The sequence below is a fragment of the Chaetodon trifascialis genome, chromosome 21, assembly GCF_039877785.1.
Source record: "Chaetodon trifascialis isolate fChaTrf1 chromosome 21, fChaTrf1.hap1, whole genome shotgun sequence".
NCBI classification, from domain to species: Eukaryota; Metazoa; Chordata; class Actinopteri; order Chaetodontiformes; family Chaetodontidae; genus Chaetodon; species Chaetodon trifascialis.
This window is the reverse complement of record NC_092076.1, coordinates 2,823,489-2,846,793: the sequence shown is the minus strand read 5'-3', so window position 1 is coordinate 2,846,793 and position 23,305 is coordinate 2,823,489. Positions and strand designations below refer to the sequence as shown.

At 46.5% G+C, this 23,305-nt stretch overlaps 5 protein-coding genes across 6 annotated transcripts; 3 read left to right on the top strand and 2 right to left on the bottom strand.

Annotated features, from left to right (window-relative positions):
• The first annotated feature begins 272 nt into the window (after positions 1-272).
• On the top strand, positions 273-6,861 carry calcoco2 (calcium binding and coiled-coil domain 2). The gene is made up of 15 exons (XM_070990722.1): positions 273-352; positions 816-999; positions 1,086-1,188; positions 2,144-2,304; positions 2,418-2,543; positions 2,640-2,765; positions 2,844-2,912; positions 2,996-3,093; positions 3,169-3,238; positions 3,855-4,022; positions 4,115-4,294; positions 4,628-4,744; positions 4,817-4,970; positions 5,073-5,098; positions 5,406-6,861. Exons 2-15 carry the CDS (start codon positions 829-831, stop codon positions 5,562-5,564), a joined length of 1,728 nt encoding a protein of 575 aa, XP_070846823.1. The 5' UTR covers positions 273-352; positions 816-828; the 3' UTR covers positions 5,565-6,861.
• Positions 6,669-9,446, bottom strand: snf8 (SNF8 subunit of ESCRT-II). The gene is made up of 8 exons (XM_070990723.1): positions 9,019-9,446; positions 8,881-8,931; positions 8,655-8,793; positions 8,448-8,552; positions 8,210-8,282; positions 7,966-8,107; positions 7,707-7,781; positions 6,669-7,341 (listed from the first exon to the last, which is right to left on the bottom strand). The coding sequence occupies exons 1-8, from the start codon at positions 9,070-9,072 to the stop codon at positions 7,204-7,206; spliced, it is 777 nt and encodes a 258-aa protein (XP_070846824.1). The 5' UTR covers positions 9,073-9,446; the 3' UTR covers positions 6,669-7,203.
• A 607-nt stretch (positions 9,447-10,053) lies between these two features.
• Positions 10,054-15,964, top strand: msl1b (MSL complex subunit 1b). Of its 2 annotated transcripts, none has more exons than XM_070990457.1 (9): positions 10,054-10,178; positions 10,730-11,434; positions 11,534-11,733; positions 11,963-12,324; positions 12,428-12,492; positions 12,577-12,644; positions 13,408-13,532; positions 13,620-13,692; positions 14,322-15,964. In XM_070990457.1, the coding sequence occupies exons 2-9, from the start codon at positions 10,814-10,816 to the stop codon at positions 14,410-14,412; spliced, it is 1,605 nt and encodes a 534-aa protein (XP_070846558.1). In that variant the 5' UTR covers positions 10,054-10,178; positions 10,730-10,813; the 3' UTR covers positions 14,413-15,964. The 2 variants fall into 2 exon arrangements, with proteins under 2 accessions (XP_070846558.1, XP_070846559.1); XM_070990458.1 differs by having other exon boundaries at positions 10,085-10,178; positions 11,963-12,282.
• Positions 15,926-19,591, bottom strand: chmp2a (charged multivesicular body protein 2A). The gene is made up of 6 exons (XM_070990459.1): positions 19,432-19,591; positions 18,446-18,613; positions 18,182-18,361; positions 17,972-18,102; positions 17,775-17,836; positions 15,926-17,683 (listed from the first exon to the last, which is right to left on the bottom strand). The coding sequence occupies exons 2-6, from the start codon at positions 18,611-18,613 to the stop codon at positions 17,562-17,564; spliced, it is 663 nt and encodes a 220-aa protein (XP_070846560.1). The 5' UTR covers positions 19,432-19,591; the 3' UTR covers positions 15,926-17,561.
• Positions 19,592-20,208: 617 nt separating this feature from the next.
• On the top strand, positions 20,209-22,587 carry mrm1 (mitochondrial rRNA methyltransferase 1 homolog (S. cerevisiae)). The gene has a single exon (XM_070990687.1). The coding sequence runs from the start codon at positions 20,650-20,652 to the stop codon at positions 21,814-21,816; it is 1,167 nt and encodes a 388-aa protein (XP_070846788.1). The 5' UTR covers positions 20,209-20,649; the 3' UTR covers positions 21,817-22,587.
• The last annotated feature ends 718 nt before the right edge of the window (positions 22,588-23,305 follow it).

Below are 23,305 nucleotides of genomic sequence, written 5' to 3'. Positions count from 1 at the left end.
AACAAAAATAAAGAGTCAATCACATTTCACAAACGATATAGAAAATTAAAGAAACGAGGAGTTTGCTGATTTAGTTAAATAAAAAAATATGTGAAAGTGTCTGAACATAGAAATAGTTTTAATGTGATGTTTGAACTCCTGTAAGAAATCAGAGAAGATCTGTTTGGATTCACGACAAATAAACCTACTCAAGGAAATACGTCCTCCTTTGCGCCCTATTGGCCTGAAGCGTTATGTCGTAGTTTAGAGGACGGCGTGGGAACTTTTCCGAGGAGCACTTGAATGCGTCTCAGCAGTTGGTCCTGACGAGCTGACGGCTGATGTCGATGCTGCGACAAGTGACAACAAACATGTGAGATGAATGTTTTTATCTCAACATTTCGTCAAAAATGAAGCTTTATCATGACAGCTTGTAGTAGAAAACAGTATCATTTGTCAGAGTAATCTGTCTCATCTTCGGGTGTGGTTTTTATGGCTAGCTGACTTTCGGTTTCTTTATTTTAATGCTGTTTTTTTTTAGCTAAATTCACCGCCTCTAAAAGTTTATTCTTAAAGGCTAAATGCCATCTGCGGGGGAAAGGAGTCGTTTTAACATAAAGCGTTAGCCGTTTCAGCGCTGGGAAAGTGCTTCTGAGTTAATTACGAAAGCGTATCAGTTCGGAAACAAGTGAAACGGTGTAAGTGCGCAAAAACAGGAAGACGGAAGCCTGTGAGGACGCCGGCGTCGCGTTCTGTTCCAGCACAGTCCATGCTGAGACACCTGCTGTCATCAGTCACACTCATTTCATCATCACTCTTTATTCGTTTACCGGCAGACTGTAGCCCAGCATGGAGACCCCGGCGGAGGCAGCAGCCACCGACCCCTCAGCACGCACCTTCTCCCAGGTGGTGTTCACCGACATCTCCCGCTCATACCCACCTTCAACCGCCGTCACCTGCAGCTACACCCTCGCTGCCTCCTTCCAGCCCAAAGCCAGGGACTGGGTGGGCATCTTTAAGGTGAGGAAACCATCACAGAGGTCTGTTTTGTCTGTGAGGCGGATTAAAAAACTCTCTCTGAGTCATGTCTAACTTTTCCCGTCCAGGTGGGATGGAGCACCACGAAGGACTACCACACCTTTGTGTGGGTGGAGCCATGCGTGGATGTGGAAGGGCAGCAGTCTGTGATAAGGCAAGCTGTTTTTAAGGGTAAGACAGTCTGTGCTGCAGGGCGACGGTGTTTGTAATGTACACTGAGAGTCTGATGTGTAAACCACGGAGGCAGAATTAAAGCCACAGGCCCGACAGCCTGTTTCCATGAGCTGCTGTGATATGAGTCTGATCCTCCGGCTTGGCGTTGTGGAAACAGACACCCGCTGCCTTCATGTCTGGTCTAATCCTCTATGAGTTTTATGTCTATGTTGTCTTCTCCCAGTTCATCAGAGCTCTCAGATATTTAGTTTCAGAGACCTTTAAGGCCGTGGTTCCCCCTAAAATGTCTGTTTGTGACCCTTCATCACAGGTTAGAGCCTCTGTGTGGACCTGAACTGTTCATTTTCTCTGTCAGACAGTTTCATTTTAGGCCCCAAAGAGTTGAAAGTGTCTCACAAGAAAAAAGGAAAAAGTTTAAGCAATGTCTTGTAACAGATGTGTATTATCTTGTGACCCTTCATGTTTATGATGAGTCTCAATCTGACTCTTAATGAGGGCATTATTAAAGGCAGCTGCTGAGTGGAGCCTACAGGATGAGTCTCAGAGCGAGGCCGTTTTCACGCGGTCATATATGAGATGATTTACTCGCCGTCTGTACGTTCATATGCTGCACCGAAAGGAAGTGAAGCAATGTGGACTCGTGACCCTCAGCACAGATCACGTCCTTTTTTACAGCCGAGCATTAACAGTGAGGGAGCATTTCAAGGCGTTTGAACGCTATTGATTAGCGTAGCCGTGGTTGTTTATTGATTAGTCAATAACGATTTCAACGATCAGTTCATCTTTTACTTATTAACCAAAAATCCCAGACTTGTGCTGTCAAACATGAGGGTTTCCTGCTTTTCTCCACCTCATATCACTTCAAACTGAACGTTTCTGTCTGTAAAACAAGCGATCTGAAGGCATGAAGCGAGGTTTGGACATCCCTCTCTCTCTCTCTCTGTCCCGTCAGACTACTACCTGCCGAAGGACGAGATCGAGTTCTACCAGTTCTGCTACATCGACAGCGCCGGCCAGGTGCGAGGAGCCAGCACTCCTTTCTGCTTCAGAAACCCAGCGGAGCAAAGCATGGAGAGCAGCCCGGACGACGACCTGCTGGTGATCACAACGCAGGTATGCAAACGGCTCAGAATTAAATGAAGAAGAGCTCTGTTCATATCCAGTGACAACAGGCGGCAAAAGCAAATAGAGCCTCGTATTGACTTAAAGTGTTTCTTTGGACCCAGGAGCAGGTCGATCAGAGCGTACGTGAGAAGGCCGAGCTGCAGAGAGAGCTGCTTCAGATAACGGAGGAGAAGGAAAGCTTAAAAAGAGCTCTGGAGAAGGAACAGCAAGAAGCCGCCTGCCTGAAGGTCCGCTTATCTCATTTTCACGACAGATCTGCTCGTTGTGCAGTCGAGAAAATGGCTGAACTTTGATGTTTGACACGGCGTGATTCGTTTCCACAGTCGCAGGATGAACAGAAAGAGAAAGAGAGGAGCCAGCTGGTCAGAGAGCTGCTTCAGACCAAGGAGGAAAACGAGAACTTAAAGGGCGCCTTAAAGCACCAGCAGGAGGAGCTGGACCACTTAAAGGTTAGTTGTCAGTCCGCGTGTGAACTCTGACCTCAGCGCTGCGGCGTGACTGTGAAACGCTAACCTGATGTTCTGCAGGAGGAGATGTTGACGAAGAGGACAGAGCAGGTGGAGGTGCAGAGAGAGAGCGCCGCCGAGCACGAAAAGGTGAGTCCCAGCGTAAAACCGTCCATCGCGCCGTCAAAGCCGCTGACCGCAACTCGTCTCAGTCTCTGTTCCGTGTTTTCCAGGAGAAATACGACCGAGCTGTGATGAAGATCAAACAGCTGAAAGAGGAGCGCGAGGAGCTGAGGAGGAGGGTCGACGCTCGGAGCGACGAGATCTCCTCGTGAGTCTCTGTTTTCATCATTAAAGCCAGACTTTTCAAACTCTGGACTCGAACGGGTGTTTCTGTTTGTTTTAGGCTAAATTCCAAGATCAGAGAGGCAGAGAGGGAGCTGTTCAGAATGAAAGACAGCGTGCAGCTCCTGCAGGTAAGCCGGCTTTATTCAAAGAATGAAGCTGCCGTCTGTAACGCTCACACCACCCTCTGAAGACGGAAATCTGAACAGCTCAGACACAGAGCTTCAATTTAAAAAGGCCCAATAATTTCCTCAAACAGCTGCTTTAGCGAAAGAACAGAGCAACACAGGAAGTAGTTCATGTGTTTGGGACTACTTTTAGCGGCGCATTAATACATGTTTTGTGCTTCGTGAGTTCAGCCGTTCTTGGTCCACTTTACAAGCTTTACCCACGTTCTCAACCACATTTCAGGACTTCATAAGGAAGCGGCTCAGGTGTCATCATGTGACCTGATAAGCAGTGGTTGCGACCTGGGGGGGTTCATCTGTGAACCCCACCTCAGTGCAAAGATGGTGTTTGGCGTCAGATGACACCTGAGGCAGCTGCTTTCACACACTGTGCTCATGGGATGAAGGAACCTGTCAGCCAGCTACAGTGCGGCTCAGGTTCTGTCTTACTTTTGGTTTTATGGGCTTTGTTGACCTTGAAGAGGAAAAATCGAGAATATTAACAGCCTGATGCTTTAAGAGCAGACAGTGCAGGCGACAGTATGAACTATGGTCCAATGTGTGCTTTACCTCTTGGCAGGTGGACCTTCAGAGCAGCGAGAAAGAGAAGGAAAAGCTCTCCGCAGAGGTGCAAAGGCTGCAAGGCCTCATGCACAACATGGACGATGTGAAGAGGGAGAACCAGGAGCTCTGCAGGAGGCTGTCGCAGCAGGAGACGCCGCACAGCTCTCCAGACGACGAGCTGAAGGTGGGAACAAATCAGAGAAGGACGTTCTTGTCATTCCAGACGACGGCGTGTCTTTTCTTTGTGCTAAATGCGTCGCATCACGTCCTCTGCAGGTGCAGCGTCAGACTCTGGTCTGCCAGCTTCAGGAGGAGCTGGCGGCCGAGAGGGAGGCGTCCAGAAACAGCAAGAGGAAAGCCGAGGTCCTGGACAGAGAGCTGCTGCACGTCCGGGAGCAGCTGGAGAAGATGATCGGCTCACACGAGCAGGCGGAACGGAAAAGCAACAAACAAGAGGTGAAGTCACGTATCCGACGGCGTCGAGGCCTGAGTGTGGCTCGACTGTGTGGCCAAAAGTATGTGGACAAGTTGATTAGTTTTGGGGCTGTTTTTGTCATTTTAGCTGAGCACTTTAGCTCCAATGAAGGGAAATCTAAATGCTCCAGGACTCAGTGATTCTGTGTTTTAGAAGTTTGTGGAAGGTCGTTTCCTGTTACAAAGCCAGCTCATATGTTCAGTAATCACACACAATGTTCAGGCGTCCACATACTTTTGGCCATAAGGTGTCAGCCAGGTTTGTCTTCTTTGTGTGTTGAAAACGGTGGTTTGTCTCCCCTCATCCTCCTTCAGCTGCAGCTCAGAGAGGCGCATGAGGTGATCGCAGATAAAGACAGCATCATCGAGGATAAGGAACACCTGATCATGCTGCTGACCAATGAGAAAGAAGAGCTCGCCAAAGAAAACAAGGTAGACTGACACCAACGCCGCCTCCGTTCAGAGGCTCACTGCACGTTTGCTCAACTGTGCTTCTCGTGTCAGACTCTCTTCAGCGACATCGAGGGGCTGCGCAGAGTTTGCGCCGACCTCCAAGCAGCAGCACCGCGCATGCAGCCTGACTCCGCCCCTCCAGCTGGCGCCGCTTCATCCACCTGCGAGACACCTGAGCAGACTGAGAACCTGTACGAGACCATAGGTGAGTAACGGCTCTGAAATGACTTCATTAATTAAATTAAATATGCATCAGCTGTCGCTCTGGAACACATAACTGTTTTAATGATTCCCTCTTTCCTTGCAGGGAGCGCTGCAGGCCCGGAGGAGGAGGTGAGTATCAGCTGAGTGTGGAGGCCACGACCTCACCTGCTCCTTCACTCTAATCATTCCCACCCAGAACCTTTGACAGATTTTCCTCTGACGCTACGAACAAGTCGTGGTGGAAAATGGAAACATGATGAATTAACTTAAAGCAGCTGAACTGCTCCCTCCCTCCCTCTCTTTCTGGAGATCTGCCCATGAGCCCGAGAGCGAGCGACTCGTCTGTTTACAGTTTATTTTCGAAGCGGACTTTAAACATAATCTGCTCCCTATTTTGTTACCGCTTCTAATGCTCTGCCTCTATTTCTGTCCGCAGCCGTCGCTGGTGTGCCGTCACTGCCAGGAGAGCTTCCCCTTCATAACCCGGCTGGAGCTGGAGCAGCACGAGCAGAGTCACCGAGTCTGCCCCTTCTGCACGCTGATCTGCGACGGCATGGAGCAGTCTGAGTTTGAAGACCACGTCTACAGCCACTAACGCTGACGATGGCGTCCAAAGGTCCAGCTTAGGTGTCTCTCGTATGTCTGGAGAGAAAAACGTCTTACAAGCGGGGTCACGTGTAACGAACCATGCTGATATATTTGCACCTTTTTACTAATTTACTCCAAATGATTTTTTTTAACCCCTTTAACGCAGCCATTGGTGTCCATCATGTGTCCAGTATGCAGCAAGAATCAGCTGGCAGAGACTTGAAACCTGCCTGAGTTACACAATCCGTCACAGTGGACAGCATGTCCTCATTTATTTTGGTCAGATGTTGTCTGTCGTCATCGCTCGGTGATGCGTTTAAAGGTTGAGACGGTTTGGAAAGCTCGAAGCTCCACACAGCTGGACTGACAGCTGACACCTCCAGAGTTTCTTTACCGACACCCAAAAATACAAAACCCAGATTTCCATTTAACAGAACAAAACGCAAAGCCCAAATAAGAGTCTAAAATAGTCCGTTTGGACCCACTGGGCTCAAATTGAATCCTCATGGGTCCATTTTGCATTTTGAGGGTAACGACTCGATTCGATGAGGTTTGGCATTCAGTTGTGATGGTTAAGGTGAGGGTCAGGGGCTCGTGTCTCTGCAGGGATACTGTTAACACTGAGTTCCACTTAAGCCTTCAGTCACCACAGATCTTCGGCACTAAACTCAGCTTCCATCATGAGGTTTGGACCCGATCGTCAGTGCGTGTGGTCTAGATTTAACAAGGGATGTCAGATTAAAGTTTGAGAGTATTTTAATGTGCAGCCCCCTAAATCTCCCTGCGGGGTCCTCCCAAAGAGATCAATAAAGTTCAGTCTAAATCTGAAGAGACTCAATAGGTTGAAAACCTCTGAAAGCTGATTTTAATGTGTCAAAACGAATGACAATGATTGGAGCGTGGAGGAACGTTTGAAAGCTAAACTAAGATGAAAGCCTCTGGTGTGCGTTGGGACATAAACAGCAGTGGTCTGCACATGGTTTGAGCCTAAAATGTGCTCGAAATTAAAATCTGAATTTAAATGAAGCATGGCACATTTAAAACCTAATATATTAACAGCAGTATTTTATTTACAGTGTAGCTTTGCACCTATAATGTCTCATAGGAAATCGTACTGAGCAGATTCTACAGACTCAAGTGTTTATTTCTGTCATTGATTGAATGCCCTGAAGCTTTATTTCTGTCAGTTTTAAAAGTGACATGAAGAAGAGCGACTGTATGTAATCAGTGAATTTATGTGAACAAATGAAGTGACTTAAAAAAGTCCTGCTGACTCAATAAACATGTAGTTTAACTGGTAGAAGCAGATGATGTAGTCTTTTCTTTAGAAGTTATCATTTATGGATGAAAAAATCCAATTCCACGTTCTGTGCACTGAGAATAACCCACAGCCACCCAAACGCCCTGACAGCAGCGTGTGTGCAGGAAATCAGAGCTCCCTCAGTGACTGACAGCATGAGTGCACTCACTCTGCGTCACTGAGCAGCAGATGAGGAACGTTTTCCCTCCTCGTGTCCAGAAAATGATCTGCGAGGGAGTTCACCAGCCCGCCGACCCCCGGCGGGCCGGCCAACCCCGTCACACGAACCCCCAGGCCGCCAGGCGCAGTCTGTTTACCAACATGTCTCTGAGGCTGGCGTCATGCCCTAAGGTGTCATCTGATTGGCCTCCTCCGGTGTGATGTCACGGGAGGTCAGCTCGGAGAAGAGGGCGGGCAGCCAGTACTGAGCCTCTCCGGCCGCTTGTGAGTCGAGCCAAGCCAGGCCTTCCTTCAGCAGGTGATCCTGGAAACATGAGAGTGAGGCTGAGGCTGAGGCTGAGGGTGAGGGTGAGGTACGTCAGTGTTTCTGCACGTCAGGAGGAGATTTAATACTGATTTCACAATCGTATCGCCCACAGTTTGAGAGTGTGGAAGTAAAGGACACAGCCCAGAGTTCTTGAATAATTCTGTTTTTTAGCGCAGTCTAACAAGTTTAAGTGTACAGGTGTGTAACATCTCCAGACTGCCCTCAATCAGACACGAAGACGTTTTATGACTAACATCACTGTCCATACTGCAGGCAAGAGAAACTGTTACTGATATCTGAGACTTTTTAATATCTTCTAAAGTGTTTTCACGGTGATCTGACATGAGCTGACATGCACTTACCAGGACGTGACAAGCTCGTTCCTTCTCCCATTTCAGGCTGTCTTTGATCTCACTCACCGTCACGAAGCCCTTTTTCTGCCAGCGAGCAAAGACACAAACAGACGAGATCTCATTCAGGAAGCTTTCAGGCAGAAAAGCTGTAAAACTGCTGGATGTTATTGAATTACCTCCGAATATTGAAAACACCAGGAAGAGTAAACCTGAGTGGAATGAATGGAGCTGTGACAGCTGCTATGATGAACCAGGAGCTGCGTCTCACCTCAGCCAGCTGCAGAACCACAGTGTGGTCCATGTTGAGCTCCGCTGGGACCGACTGGACCAAGTAAGACCCGCCGACAGGAATCATCCCAAAGCCACTCCCCATCACCTTCAGCTTCTTAATGGCTCTCACCAGGTCATCCCTGCGAAGCACGTGTCAAAGGATTTTAATAATCACACAATTTAGAACCAACAAGAATGATCCAAATCCAAAGATGAAATGTTCTATCAGTGTCGACACTTACTGGCTCACGTCCTGAGCGTATTTCCCTCGACCCTTCAGGACTCTCTGATGGAGTTCATCCAACGTGATGAGCCCTGAAAGAAGCTCACACGTCAACAATTAAAAGGCTGTAACGTTATGAATCACAGTATCTACGTCACGCAGGTGATCACAGCAGGATTCACTGAACATCACTCTGTTTGACATCAGAGCTGGAGAACAACGACACAAAGCTTTCAGGTTGCAGTCAAACTACAAACCTCCATTTCTGTGTTTGAGGGCCAGGCACACTTCAATGATCTGCACGCCGAGTTCATAGTAGAAGTCACCGACGCCGAGCATCTCCGACCAAAAACCTTTTCCAGCTGTGGAAAAAATGAGGACAGAGGAGTTAAAGAGTTGCTTTAAACACATGTGACAATAATAAAATATGTATTTTCACTGATTATATTCCAGATGTTTCTCACAGGCAAGCGGGTCGACTCCTATGGTGGCACACATTTCCTGAAACTGAACCCTGAACTGTGGGTTCTTCCGGATTTCTTGTTTATGTTTGCTGGCAAACTCCTCCAGGTTGGACTTGAACGTTTCCAGCTGTTTAGACATCTGGCAGAAGACACGAACATTTTACAAAGAAACCTTCCTGCTTTCTTATTTATTATATTTTCTTTTTTTTTTTAATTGCCAACTCACTTGGACAATTTGGTCCTCTGCAAGGACAGTCCCTCTTTCCTTATATTTAGCCTAAATAGAAAAAAATAAATCACAGGTGAGACACGAAAGTGCTTCACCCGAACGAGTTAATGTGAAAACACAACAGCTGTACTTCACCTCTGCCAGCTTCTTTTTGGCAATAGCTCCCGCACCGACGCCTCTCCGATGCATTTTGCTGATGTCCGCTCCAAACTTTAACGGAGAAACTGAACTACGGGTGTGTTTACCGCTGAATAAAGTCAGGTAAGACAAACTGAAGGTAATAGCTGGGTCAGAATTAAGCTAACTACCTAAACTAATGTTAGCTGCGAGGATATTTGTTACTTATTTCAGCAACTCTCACAATTCTCCGCTCAGTATGCAATTCTTCGTTAACGTTAGCTTCACATTAGCAGTGCGCTATGAAAGTAAACACAAGAAATGGCTGAAAAGTATCATTTTCGGGAAACGCAAGTTGATTAATGCGATATGTAAAGGTACTTCAGTACAACTGTTTCCATTTTGATTACAAGGAAGCGTCCCACTTCCTGGTCGGTGACGTCAACACTTTCTCTCACATCGCCCCCTGGCGTCTGGGCGAATATAACAGGACAGTGATTTTTAAAATGCCGAATCCACAAAGAACATTTGAAATTCAAACTGGGAAATACATTGATGACAAAAGAATGAAACACTTAATACAGATGAAGAGCTGAGAGTCATAGGAAAAGGAAAAATGTTAAAAATCTGTATTATAAGGGGATAAAATATTGATAGAATAGACAGGCTGTTTTTGTTGTGTCATGGCTGGAGAGCCATAAAGAAAAGCATTTTAGTTCCAGCTCATTAAAGCATTATTGAAACATACATACACATGTGACTACTGATATGCAGCGCTGTAATAAATGTGGAGAGTGAGTTATTTTCCTGAAGAGTTGGTGTTGACAACCCACAGATTCATGGACCATTAAACTAATAAAAAATGTACTTTAGCAGCATATGAAAAGGTTGATGACACATGAAGATAAATATGGAAAGTGAAGGCGGAAATGTTCAGAATCAGGATGCAAAAATTTGTACTAACGTTATTCTCCTTCTCTGTTGTTGCATAATTTTGTGTATGGTCCTCCACACTGCGGCTCTCTGTCGCCCCCTGCCGGCGCCCCTTAGATCAAAACCTTCAAAACACAAGAAATGGCCATCCAACAAATTACGCATGCGCAGTAGAGGGCGCTTTAAAACAAGTCTTGAGGAGGGAACATGAAGGCTCATGCAGGTGGACTTGAATTGTAGTCGAGGTAAGCTCGGGACGCTTAAATGCATGCTGGTAAAAACATGTTTGTCCGAACTACGAGTGTTTCGACGTGGTCGGTATAGCCGCTTCGCGCCGGACGCGCATTTAGTTGGTTAAAACTAGCCGGCTAGTGTTAGCCGGCTAGCTAGCTGTTATTGTTTTTCATGATTTCGCGAGAACCAAAATGGAGGAGATGGCTGCTGCCAGTGTCCTACACAGCCACTCCCGAGTCCTTGTTTGAAGCCCTCACACCGAAATGTCTACCCTGACGCACCACTGAGGCTAAATCCTCCTAACGTGACTGGTTTGTCTCCAAATTAGCGGCTATGCGTTTGTACCGCAGTGCTAATATAGCTTAGCTTGAATTTCAAACCCGGCCAAGGATTTTAGGAGAAGGATGCCCGGGATCAGACAGGCTCACTGCTGGTGTCTTAGTTTTCTTCGGTTAGTTGGTAGTTGGTGCATAGCTTTGACTCCCAGCTCACGGGCAGCAAGCCTCCAGTGAAACAGACAACAGTAACACGACAAATGTCTTTATTTTTCTTTGTGCTGTAGGACCGCAGCTGCTGACTTCTCATGGGAGGTAGCTGTAAATCGCATCGCCGAGGCGTTGCGGGATGAGAAGGCGTCGTGTTCGCCATGACTCTGAGAGCCACACTCTTTCCAAACACAGGGTTCAAGCAGGACGCTGACACCGTCGACTTTGACAAAACGCACTTCAGGACCGCCACCGTGAGTCCCGTCAGCCTCAAGAGGGAGTCCTGCGACTTTCTTGTCGATGTTCAAAACGTGCAGGGGGGCGAGATCCCGAGCAAATCCAAGGACTTAGACCAGAATTACATGACAAGCAAAGTCCCCCTCGCTGCCACAGTCGCAGAACTAGTTCAAGGGGACAATAAAACTGTGGGGATATTGTCCCCTGTCAGACAAATGGGGGGTGAGGGAACCCCGGTGAAAGGCAAACCCCTCTCTGCTGACACTATGGAGAACCCTCAGATGGCTGTGAACAATAACCCAAAGGATGCCGGTGCTGATGACAGCGTGAAGGGGGTCGTCCCTGGAGTCCTTGGCACGGCATCCATTGAACTCTCCTCTGAGGGCAAGTGGAGGAACATCAGGAAGACCCCTGCTAATCCACACACACAAGCCAACTGCCTCCGGCAGATTCTCCTCCTCCAACTGGACCTCATCGAACAACAGCAACAGCAGCTGCAGTCTAAGGACAAGGAGATAGATGAGCTCAAAGCAGACAAGGAGACAGTATGTGCAAGTTTTTAAAAATAAAATACTGGTGCGTTATGTGAGGGGTTCATTTTAAAAGCATTTCTAATTTTCGTTTTTTAATGTCTTCTTCTGCAGCTGCTGGCACGCATTGAGCGCATGGAGCGTCGCCTGCAGCTCACCAGGAAGGACCCGCCGCGTGACAAACGCCTGTTCCAGCCTCTGGAGCCATGGACCCCTGACAAAGAGGACATGTGGGACCTGGATGTGGAGGAGAGTCCACAGCCCAACCCGGCCACTCAGCTCCCCTTCAGCCGGGGTGGCAAAGGTCAAAAGAGGTAAAATAAATAATGCATGGCAGCACTGGGCCTAGCTCACTTGCTGAGTGGTATTAAATGAAGCCACAGAACTGCAGCGCATGCAGCAAATGAGAAATCTGCTGCTGTTTGTTCAGATAATAATAATCTAGTTTGTTCTGGTCAGATTTTAGCTGTGCAAAACTCGAAAGAAGTACTTAAATTTCTTGTCCTGTTTCAGTAACTTTGACTCTTTTCTCTGCACGCGCAGGAAATCTTGCTTTGGAGATGCAAAAGTCCAGAAATCACGAGGCAAAAGTGCCAAGCTTAGCCCTCAAAAACCTGAGATTCAGCCCGGCTCTCCCAATCAAAGAGAGCTGCGCAGTAAGGAAACCCCAGAGAAGACCGTCCCTATGAGGTCGGGGACTGAAAGGGACATTATGCTCCCGTGCAAAGAGGAGCCTGAGCTGAGCTGTCAGATCGAAGATCTGCCCTTCATGTCTACTACTGAGATGTACCTCTGTTGCTGGAACCAACCTCCTTTGTCCCCTCTGCGTGAGACTTCCCCTAAAAAGGAGGAAGAGGTGGCCAGTGAGTGGACTCCTCATGTAGTACATGATATGCTGATTGTTTGTAAGCCTAACCTATATCCCATCTTTAATCACTATATCCATCAAATGTACAGAAAACACTATCTCTGAGTAACTTCCTGTCCCTCCTTCCTTCCTCCTGCCAGTTCCGTCTTGGAGGGAAAATCACATAGAGCCCTTGGAGGAGGACTCGTCCTTCAACCCCCCCGAGGTGAGACTCGTCTTCTTAATTCTCGTCCGTCGCGTTCAGAAGCCTTCAGCTGTGAATGACATGTCGATTTGTTTTCCCGTCCAGCCGCTGGATGACAATGTGTTTCTGAAGCGCCACTTGAAGTTGGAGTTGGATGAGAAGAGGAGGAAAAGGTACCGACACCCACTGAAGTCATTTGATCTGAATAAGTCCGTCCTTGCTCCTGAGTTTGGACTGAAGACGGACTGACTCTGAATGCAGGAATTAAAAAAAAAAATCTGATAAAACTAGCCGGTTTGGTTATTAAACAGCTGTGACCAAGCGTCACTTTTTACAGCGGTCAAAACCATTGACGGCTAGAACGGTGAGTTTAATTGGAAAATAAATGTCAAAACAACAGAATTATTCATATTAAGGCTGAGAAAGGACCTGTGATTAAATGAAGTACTTCTGGTGAGGCCACGCCTGAAATATGAACCTTGGATACATTTTTTATAGTGAAAATATCCTCAAAAATACATCATTTAACCTTCAGTTCTGCCTGCTGCTGCTTTATTTCTGTCTGCAGTGTGAGTGACAGAAAGGCTTTTTCCAATCATTACAGATTTAATGAGATCTGGATTTCTTTTTCAAGAGAGCCGAGAATAAAAACTGGCTTTTTAAATCCTAGTTGGCACATCTGCACTTCAGTTTCTTTTGACCTTTTGTCCAATGAATGCGCCAGCACTGATAAACATGTCGCCAGGCTCGAGGTTTGACCCTTTCTGGTCTGCAGGTTTTACGAAGTCCCGCCGTGAGGATGATTTTTAAAGACTTACAGTGTGAAAACACAGACATTTAGGTTATTTGAATCCAGGAGGGTGGAGCAGGGACGTTAGTGAAGCTCTGCTGTTACTCCTGAAATGTCATTTTTACTGACTGTCTCCGTGTTGTCAGGTGGGACATCCAGCGAATCAGAGAGCAGCGCATGTTTCAGCGCCTGCAGCAGCGCATGAACAGGAAGAAAGTTGTCCCGGAGACCGAGCCCGAGCTTTCGTCCTTCTATCCCGACACTGAAGACGGTAAGTTAACGCCCGACGGCTGCGTCTCAGAAACTCTGACGACACGTTTTTAAAGAGATTTTAACTCGATTCTCTTGTTTCTGCCAGTTGAGACGATCGTGATCACTCCCTTCTTGCCGGTGGTGGCGTTCGGCCGGCCGCTGCCGAAACTGTCCCAACAGTAAGTACTGATCCCTCGTCTTCATCACTCGCTCTGAAAGTCCCTCATTCGTAACACGCAGCTCTGAACTGAAGGCCAGAGCTGAGGTTCACGTTTCATCAGACCGTTCAGTGAGGTCTGCTTCATGTTTATCCTCTCGGGGTTTTCCTTCAACGCTCTGAACCCCAAACCGTTTGTGTGTTTACTCACTGCGTGCTCGTGTTTCACTGCAGCTGTCTGCAAACAGCACAGTCATGGCTGAGAAGGATCCTCTTTGTGCAGCTAAACACAGTTATGATGCCATAAATTCTACAAAATAAAGCCTTTTAATGCATTTTATTTGAACTCAAAGCTTCCCAGCTGCACTGAGGAGCGCAGAACTTAATGTTTTTACACGATTTTGTTCATTCAAACTGTTCATTTATGGTGAAACTTTACATAAAACATGTAAAATATCACTATTTTAAGGTGAGATTTGGTTGTTTTTCCTGTAAACATTTGACTTTTGGCTTCCTTGGAAAACCTGCTCTTGAAGCCTCCCAGCATGCTGTGCAGCTCTGAGGGTCAATTCATCTTTTCTACAGATCAACTTTATCATGTTTAACTAAAAGCGACGTTTCTTCTTCTTCTTCTTCTTCTTCCTCCTGCAGGAACTTCGAGCTGCCCTGGCTGGACGACCGGAGCCGATGTCGCATCGAGGTGCCCAAGAAACACACGCCTCACCGGACCTGTCGGAAGTGAAGCCGGCGTGGCGTCGCCAGCGGAGGGAAGCCGCTCCGCGCCCAGATTAGAAAATACTACATTTGTCTTGTCTGGGGGGGGGGGGGGACAAGTCACCAGTCGCTATGTATAACCGCTGTTGCTTTTGCTTTCAGTCTGTGGGAGAGCTCACGCCTCTCCAGTCTCAATGCGTCGCCACAGACCAGCTGATCTCCTGCAGAACGCTGTAAACGGAGAGCAGGGCGCCGCTCCTCGGGGGCATCCTTCATGTTTTTGCTCTTCTCAAGGGGAGACCGAACGCCTGACGCCACAAGATTAGTCCTCCTGCTCGCAGCTGTTGAAGATTACACATCAGTTTGTATCTAAAACAATGAATGAACAGTAATGTGCATGTTCTGTAACACGTTTGAAGACGTTTTGTAGCAGCCGTTCCCTCCAGAATAGATCTCATCTCACAGAAGCTGCAGGCTGAACTGGACTCTAATCTTGAGCGCTCTCACGGGGGGGGGGGGGGGGTTTGGTTGCCATTTTGACTGAAAAGTAGAGCTTGAACTGTAAATCATGAGCAACACGGCGCTGACTTTCTGTCCTGGGTAGTCCTGCCTGCCACGCTCATCCTCCCGCCTCAGTGGAAAAAAGTGTCGTGCTGTGTATTGCCTATATTGTTCGCACACAACTTCAAATAAGATTTTATCAATGTTTAGTGTGATATCGGGAGTTTTGAGCCCCACTCAGCATGATTTCATAATAAAAAAAAAAGCTGCATTTCTAGCCAATTTAATGTAAGAAAAAGCTCCAGACAGGCAACCAGACGACTGTTCCCGTCCCGCCTCGTGACGGCGAGGCTGGACGGCGGCGAGCTCGGCCTTGACGCCCCGTGTTCTGTTCCCCGATTTGTTTCTGTTAGTTATTTTTTTATGTGAGTTGCATGGACTCTGTTTAGCTGTTTCAAAAGAAAAAAGAAAAAAAAAAGACAGTAGCATGGCTTCACCCCAGAATCGGGCGACGACAGCTACGAACTCTTGAAAGCATGACTTCTGGCTGCCGCGGTCAGCCGCCTCATAGGGCCATCAGATATTAACGAAGTACAGCTATGACCTTAATTTTGGTGTTTCCGATCCTTACGATACGCTTACATCCAGTAAATATTAGGCAAGCTACGTGTATGCACCGGCCTGGGTCGGTCAGCTGACGGCCGTTTTAGACGATAATAAGCTTTCTAGCTGTAGTTGTAGCGACGCTCGCCCGTCTTTCTCGCCCTCTCTGAGCTCGTCTCAGCGACTTCTGGCTGCGTTTGCTCGACCTGTTTTCCATATGATGCCATGCTTTCTGCAGCTTCAGTACTCGGACTGCCGGCTGAACGTGGAGGCAGATTTTGGAAATAACAAAGTTGATTTTTTTTTTTTCTGTACATAGCTCTCAGAAACAAATGTACATAAAACATGGCTGTTATTTTTTTATTATTTAATGTTGGAAGTGTTAAGTACATTCAATATTGTTCTATGATTGTATGTTGACAAATTGACAGTTTTGAAAGTTAAATTCTTTTGGAATAAAATTAACATGTCTATGATATTTGGATCTGGTTTGAGTTCGTTATAAACTAAATCCAGACACCTCGTTACATGTAGCTATGGCCTGTGGATGAAATGGGCTCATTCAGCTTCAATACAAGAGCTATAAAATAAAAGTTTCCATGAAAATAATCCTGACGTGGACATAACAGTGTGGATTTAGATATTTACTTATTCCTTTGATTGACAACAGAAGCAGCCTGAGGTTAAAGGGCCGGCTCACGTCTCTAAATCCAGTCTTCAGATCAGCTGACTTTGTTCTGCTGGAAGATGTGTTCAAATCCTACAAGGAAATCCAGTAGTACCACAGTTTAATAATACTCCATTGGAGTTTAAGTCAATGAAAAGCTGTACCAGCAATGTGTACTTCCATATGAAAAGCAATCATGCAGCAGTGGCCCTTTAAGAGATAGATTATTTATATTATTACCACCAACTTATTAATGAATTGTATATATAATGTGTAACTGATGAATGCTAGAAAGACAAATACAATATTTCCCTCTAAAATGTAGTAAAGGTGAATAGTGGAAAAAATACAAGTACCTCAAAACTGCTTAAGTTCAGTCTTCAGGTAAATGTACCGAGTTAGTCCAGAATAGAGACTACACTTCCCATAATGCAACAAGATACCATCTTTGACGAGAGCACTCGCTATCTTCATCTCTTACCCTCCACACCCACAGTTTGGAATGCAGGCTGCTCTTTAAAAAGCTCCACAAATAACCCCGATGACATCGCTGTGACATCACCTGGGTCATTTTCTCGGCGAGGAGTGAACGAATCAGCCGAACGGCAGACAAGCTGTTAGTTAAATCTGCAAAAAATGTTTATTGAATAAAGAAAAGAAGAACAGGCGAAACAAACACCAGTGGAAAACACAGCCACCAGGAAGTGGACCGGAGACGCTTCCTGTCAGCTCAACACGCCTTTCTGTCTCCGTCTGTCTCCCATTTTTGTCAAATCAAACGTCCCGTTAGTGAATTTGGACAGAAAAGAAGAAGAAGAACTTTTTGTCCCGTCTTCAGCAAAACAACTGACAAGAAACACATCAAGAGTCATCAGAAAGCCTCAGTCAGGTCTAGAACTTTGTATTCTATAAGACGAGGTGGATCAAGAGAACACAAAAGCAGCCGGATGTAGAAAAAGTGCGACATGTTCACGTCTCCTATAAAACAGCCGCCTGTCACGACACCGGCTTTCATCTGGGCTCGTTTCCACGTTTCGCTCTTAGTGTTAAACTGTGAAACCTTCGTGCCTCCAGGAGTTAGTATTTACAGACTGTGAAACAAATTTACACTTCAAGAATATGTCTGGTCCGGCAGCGTCTGACGTGAGACAGAATTTGCTCGACCTATGAAGGATAATGACCCCCGGGCTTTTTTTTTTTTCTTTGATAAAATACATAATACACGCATAAAATGAAAACACCTCAAACAGAAAGCCAGACCCCGACACGACTGTGAGACAGCTTGTGTTCTGCCCGTTACGCCTTCAAAAGAATCTGAACACAGAGATTCGAGTATGTTTGATTCTGTATCAACAGCCGCCGCCGCCGCCACCTCCGCCGTGCGCTCGTCTGACAGTTACTGTGCCTCAATCTCTCCGGAGGTTGTTCAGCCTCTCCTCCAGGTCGGCGTCTGCGTCGGCCAGGGCGGCCTGGGGCTCGGCCTTCTTTCCGCCAGCCGCCGACAAGCTTCCTCCGGTGGATGGAAGGTCTGAAACGAACACACGACGGGCGAAATAACAAATCTGAAATGTCAGACGGAGCGCGTGCAGAGGTCACATGACTGTGTTTGACTTTCTTACTCGACAGCTCGTCGGACAGGTTGAGACCCAGCTCGTCCAGCACTTGGGACACGATGGCGTCGCTGCAGAGGAACAATGACACACGAATGAAAAACATGCGTCGGGTTAGTCATGTCAGACTGTGGAGGGGGAATCAGGGATTTCAGAACTTCAGAAAAACTGGGGGGAAATGGTGAAAATGGACGCAGCAGAATTACCTCTCCTCCTCGTCATCCTCGTCGCCCATGGCGTCGTCGATGGCATCGTTCATCATCTCCTCCTTCATGTCCATAATTTCACTCTGCCGCTCAAACTCCATCATGATCTTCTGGATCTGGGGCAGTTTCAGCTGTGGAGACGGAAACAACGTGAGGTCACGAACGCACGAGGCGCGTCGTCGGGGTGATGCGAGCGCCCGTCTGACCCACCTGTCTGTTCATGGTGGCCATGGCTTTGGTGACGCCCTTCATGGCCTGAGCCATGCTGTTGTTGGACTTCAGCGTCTGGATCTTGAGACTGACGGCCTGAATGTTGGCCTTCATCATGATGAACTTCTTGACGTAGCGCCGCGTGCGGACCAGATCCTTGGCCATGATCTTGACGGCGTCCTGCAAAGATTCAAACAACACACTCAGCCTCTTTAGAAACGAGTCTCTCGTCTCACACGGCTGACTTCCTGTCCTCCGTCTCACCATTTGTCCCTGTTTGGCCATTTTCTTAATGTCAGCGATGATCTTCTTCTCCTGCTGCTCCAGTTTCATTCGCTCTCGGTCCAGTTCCCTCATGGCTCGGTTCAGCGCCCTCTGATTCTGCTTCAGCATCTCCTCCGGAGTCTTCCTTCTCCCGAACAGGAATTCCATCTGTTCAACAACAAAAGGCAACAAAAGCAGAACGTCAGCATGGCCGAACTAAAGACCTCAAATCAATCAAATCAAAGGACCTAATCAATCAGTTGACTGACATCAAAATCAATCAGCATTCCTGCACTTCATATCCTTTTTCCTTGTTTAATGGAAATTCCAAACTTCATAACCCCGAGAATTAATGCTGAAACAAGTAGTCGATTAATTGATTAGCTGATTGATTGAACAGTTTCAACAATCAACTAATTGTTTAAGTTGTTTACCAGTAAAAATGCCAAACATACTCCGGTCACAGACACTCAAATGTGAGCTCTGACAGCTTTTCATTGTTCTATATCACTATAAATTGATTATCTTTGGGCTTTTTGACAAAACAATTAATCAATTCATGGAGAAAAAGCTGGCAGATAGATTCACGGTGAAAACTCATATGTCACTACCTTACATTTAAAACCTTGTCACTTGACGCACCAACAGGCCACAGAGATGTTAACTGTGACTGAACGGAAAAGTTGAGGAATTTTAAACGGAACTTGAGGAAAACCGGAAAACATCAAGAATCAATCAGTTCCGAACACTGATTCCGCCTCCTTCGTCCTGCCAGCGACCTCTTTGTTTGGTGGAAAACATTACTCAGCAGGTAGTTATGTGACTGCAGGCCTGTTACGAGCTCAAGTCTCTTCCCAGCCGTGTTTTAGCTCGACTGTCCTGTCAAATCTGTCTCAACATCTTCCAGGACGACAGTTAGCCGTTAGCCCCTCCATCACAGACTACACCCGGCTGTCAGACAAAGAACCCCGCAGTGTTGCTCTCACCGTGTACCCGGCTCGACGTCAGTGAAGGTAATCCAGAAGCTAAACGGAGCTCAGGGCGTCTTCTCCGATTTCAACTCGGCACTAATTTGAACGATTATTTGTTTTCGTTCCCACACTTCCGCGTTGCGATAGTTTCACTTCCGGGATATGACGTAATCGTGCACGTCTTGGGCGTCTTTTTTTAAAACCGTCGTCACAAGTGTCGATTTCCTCCACTAAAGGAGGAACAGAGGAGCCGCCCCTTTCAAAATAAAACCTTCATTAGTGACATTTTTGAACACCAGTGGAAAAAGTACTTCCATCCCATGTGGCTTTGGAGGAATGTGTAGTAAAATAAATGCAGGAAGATTATTTCATTGGGTACATTTTTAAATAACAAAGCTCTTTGCATTTGTGCATGTGACGAAGCCACAGAGTCCAATTGAATGTCTTAATCTTACATGTCACTTTTAAAATTGACATAAATAAATGTGATATTTATTCTTTTTTATTAATATCTATTTGACATTCATTATATTTTTGTATTTATTCTTCCTTCTAAATATCAATTTTATAAATACTATCTTTATTATTAATTCAATTATGTTGTCAGCATTCTCATATCTTTGTGTGTATTGTTAATTAACTGTTGTTTTAACTTATGTGGTATGTGCGTTTGCTTTGTTGAGCAGTTAATTTTTTGCTTTTTTATAAACATTCGGCATTTATTTTGTAGGTTAAAGCGCTCGACATCCGGTTATGACCTGTGGTCGCTTTATACATCTGAATTGCACATGTGCGTCTTTCACGTAAAGGCCACAAACACAGCAGCAATGCAGCGAGATTATAGATGTTGGCGGCTGAACAAAGGAGACATTTTAACAGTTCTGTCTTTGTGAGAGGACAGATGGACACTCATCGAGATCTGCAGACACATCTATGGATTAATGGACTTGTCAGGCATTTGACCAGCTGAGGAGCGTTGAATCCAGGGAAACTGCCTTCAGTTGTAGAAACTTGAATTTGTTTCAACTTTCATCCAAGAGGATTCTTCAGTTTCACCTCACTGGCGGCGACATCCAGGTATTTTACCTCAGTGAGATCGTTATCAAGGTCACTGATACCACCTGGGTCATTAACGTACTGATCCTGGCAGTGTAACATCACCTGAGGCCAAGAGGGCCAGGTGAGGCAGCTGCTCCTCTCAGTGGCTCTTGACACATTTCCAAATATTTCAGTATGTGGGTATTGAGTGTTGCGCATCAGCAGAAGTTGCTGCTTGTTTGGACTAGAAGATTTCAGAGCCCAGTATCCATCTCGAGAGTGGGCGCTCAGGTATCTTCTTACCATGTCACACCTACTGTCCTGAGCCCAGAGGACAGCAGCAAAAACCCTGTGACGAAGAGACGGCGCAGAGTCCAACACATGCCTGTTGAATCCGATGGGCGGCAGGAGCAGAGTAAATCCTGGAAAAAAGACATCCCATTGTTGCATAAGCAAACTCAGAGGAGGGCAGACGACAGCAGGGTGTCATCTGAACTCAGGAAACTGTGTCTGGAGGATTTCCCTGCAGAGCGGGACAGGACAGTGAGACAGAAGTCAACACCGGACTCCAAAGCAGAGAACCTTGAGATTGTTTTTGGCGTCGCTCCCTGTCTCTTGGCTCTGACTCAGGGGAGAAGAAAGGCCTGTAAACTGTTCGTGAAAGATGGAGAGGCCTCTCACAGGGCCTCTGTCATAATGGTGTGTGAGGAGGCTCATCGGCGAGGAGTACAGATCCATCGAGTCAGTAAGAAGGATCTGGACAAGATGTCTTCTGGGGGAGTACATCAAGGGTTGTGTCTGCAAGCCAGTCGCCTGAGCTATCTCACCGAAAACAGTGACTCTGCACCCAAAAGGAAAGACAACAGCGTCCCTCTCTGGCTTGTCCTGGAGGGAATTCAGGACCCGATGAATCTCGGCGCCATCCTGCGCTCTGCCTATTTCCTGGGTGTGGACAGGGTCGCCAGCAGTCTTCGCCACAGCTGTCCATTGTCTCCGGTGGTCAGCAAGGCCAGCTCAGGCATCATGGAGGTGTTTGGAGTGTATGGGTATGAAAACCTTGAAGACATGCTCCGGTTAAAGCTGGCGCAGGGCTGGCAGGTGGTTGGCACCGTGGGAGCTGAAGCCGGGGAGTCCCAGCTTCCTGTCACCCAGTGCTCGGACTATCGGATGACCAGACCCACGCTGCTGCTGATGGGCGGTGAGGGGGACGGACTGTCCCAGAGGCTGCTCGCTCTGTGCCACACCCTCCTCACCATCCCAGCGGGCAGAAAGCTGTTCCCCGGTATCGAGTCTCTCAACGTCTCTGTGGCTACAGGCATCCTGCTGCACTCCCTGCTGCTCTCCAGGAGGGCGACCAGATGACGACCACCTTAAATATCTGCCTGAGATCTGCAGGCGAGCTCAGAATTTATCAGGTGGACGACAGAATCACATGGGACATGGACACTTTCACTGCAGTCTTCAGAAGGGGCTTTTTAACGATAAGGCTGCTAATATTCCACAAAAAGCCCAAAATCAGCATGTAATTGAGTTTGTCTGTGTATCCAAAGTGCGATGTGTGTCCTCCCTCTGTGCCATTGAGCTTCACTGTTATCAAAAACCATTAAAAACCCATCAATGAAGCACCCTGTCGCACTGGATGACATGTTCCTTCATTACAGTGAACACACACTTTATTTTAACTCTGTTCCACACACACCGTCGTGCTGCCACAAATATTCACCACGAGCAGCAAATGTGGATGAATCCACAGCTGAAAATAGTCTGAACAAATACAATATTTACTCCAGACGGAGTAATGTTTGCTAAAAGCTTCAGTGAGCAGCTGTTTTCAGACAGTGCTGAACCTTTTTAAACATTTAACAACATATCTGTGAGCTGCTCCAGTAGGAACCGGCGGGTTTGAGGCCGCAGACGTGCTAAAGAAGTCTGAAAATGGTCTTTTAATAGGATCTGTTTACAGTAGGAAACGTAGAATAGCACCAGCTTTATCTTTTAAAATACTGCTCTGTTGCATGCTTGATATCATAGTTGCATCACACAGGACGTCTGCCAGTATGTGCTGAGTGTGTTTTTTCCAGGCTTTGATTGTGGAATTGGTTGGAAGTTTTATTGTGAATAAAATAATACTTGATCATATTGATTTTTGTACTTCTTTTTTGTTTTGTTGTTGTTCTTTGTCTCCACACACACTCTGTGGACATATCCTGCCAGGGTCATAGCTACTACTGAGGACGCTGAGGTCATGTTCTCAGTATTGTTTCTGGGAATTAGAGGCTTTCTGTAATTACACATAAAATAAAAAGAGTAGGTGGTTTTTACAATGATTTGACAGTTTGTAGGCAGGAAAAAATAAAATAAAGCAGATATTGAGTATCTACCAGAATTAAACACCATAACATTGTGGAGAAGCATTTGAAACTGCGTAGACTGTCAGGTAAGGACAGGAAAACATATTTCAATGGTTAATACAGAAAATGTGAAATTAAAAAAAAAAACAAAAAAAACAGACATTTTTGGTGGCCAATCAAAACTTTCTTGGCTTTGGTGGGAAATTAGGACTCATGACCAGCATCCTTTGTCCTTTTGAGTACCCAACCATATGCACCATATGGCCATATGTGTACAGACACATGAACATGTCAACATATTTCAAAATAATGGTCACTAATTTGTTTCTATAACAGAATCCACCCCTCTATGGAAGCTTTCCGCAGGGTTTTGGAACCTGGCTGCAGAGATTTGTTGTCATTCAGCACCAGAGGTCTAACAATGGTGTTGGGTGATCAGGTCTAGCTCACAGTCAGCTTTCCACTTCACCCCAGGGGTGATGGATGGGACTGAGGTCAGG

Bases quoted from the DNA above. Each gene is read 5' to 3' on its own strand.
- calcoco2 (XM_070990722.1), top strand. From the start codon at position 829: ATGGAGACCCCGGCGGAGGCAGCAGCCACCGACCCCTCAGCACGCACC. The intron at 1,000-1,085 runs GTGAGGAAACCA...TTTCCCGTCCAG, and splicing joins ACTGGGTGGGCATCTTTAAG to GTGGGATGGAGCACCACGAA. The intron at 4,971-5,072 runs GTGAGTAACGGC...CTTTCCTTGCAG, and splicing joins GAACCTGTACGAGACCATAG to GGAGCGCTGCAGGCCCGGAG.
- snf8 (XM_070990723.1), bottom strand. From the start codon at position 9,072: ATGCATCGGAGAGGCGTCGGTGCGGGAGCTATTGCCAAAAAGAAGCTG. The intron at 8,794-8,880 runs GTGAGTTGGCAA...GTCTTCTGCCAG, and splicing joins CAGAGGACCAAATTGTCCAA to ATGTCTAAACAGCTGGAAAC. The intron at 8,553-8,654 runs GTGAGAAACATC...TTTTTTCCACAG, and splicing joins AGGAGTCGACCCGCTTGCCT to CTGGAAAAGGTTTTTGGTCG.
- msl1b (XM_070990457.1), top strand. From the start codon at position 10,814: ATGACTCTGAGAGCCACACTCTTTCCAAACACAGGGTTCAAGCAGGAC. The intron at 11,734-11,962 runs GTAAAATAAATA...CTGCACGCGCAG, and splicing joins GGTGGCAAAGGTCAAAAGAG to GAAATCTTGCTTTGGAGATG. The intron at 13,693-14,321 runs GTAAGTACTGAT...TTCCTCCTGCAG, and splicing joins CTGCCGAAACTGTCCCAACA to GAACTTCGAGCTGCCCTGGC.
- chmp2a (XM_070990459.1), bottom strand. From the start codon at position 18,613: ATGGAATTCCTGTTCGGGAGAAGGAAGACTCCGGAGGAGATGCTGAAG. The intron at 18,362-18,445 runs GTGAGACGGAGG...GAATCTTTGCAG, and splicing joins TGGCCAAACAGGGACAAATG to GACGCCGTCAAGATCATGGC. The intron at 17,684-17,774 runs GTAAGAAAGTCA...TGTTCGTTTCAG, and splicing joins CCTGTCCGACGAGCTGTCGA to ACCTTCCATCCACCGGAGGA.
- mrm1 (XM_070990687.1), top strand. From the start codon at position 20,650: ATGTGGGTATTGAGTGTTGCGCATCAGCAGAAGTTGCTGCTTGTTTGG.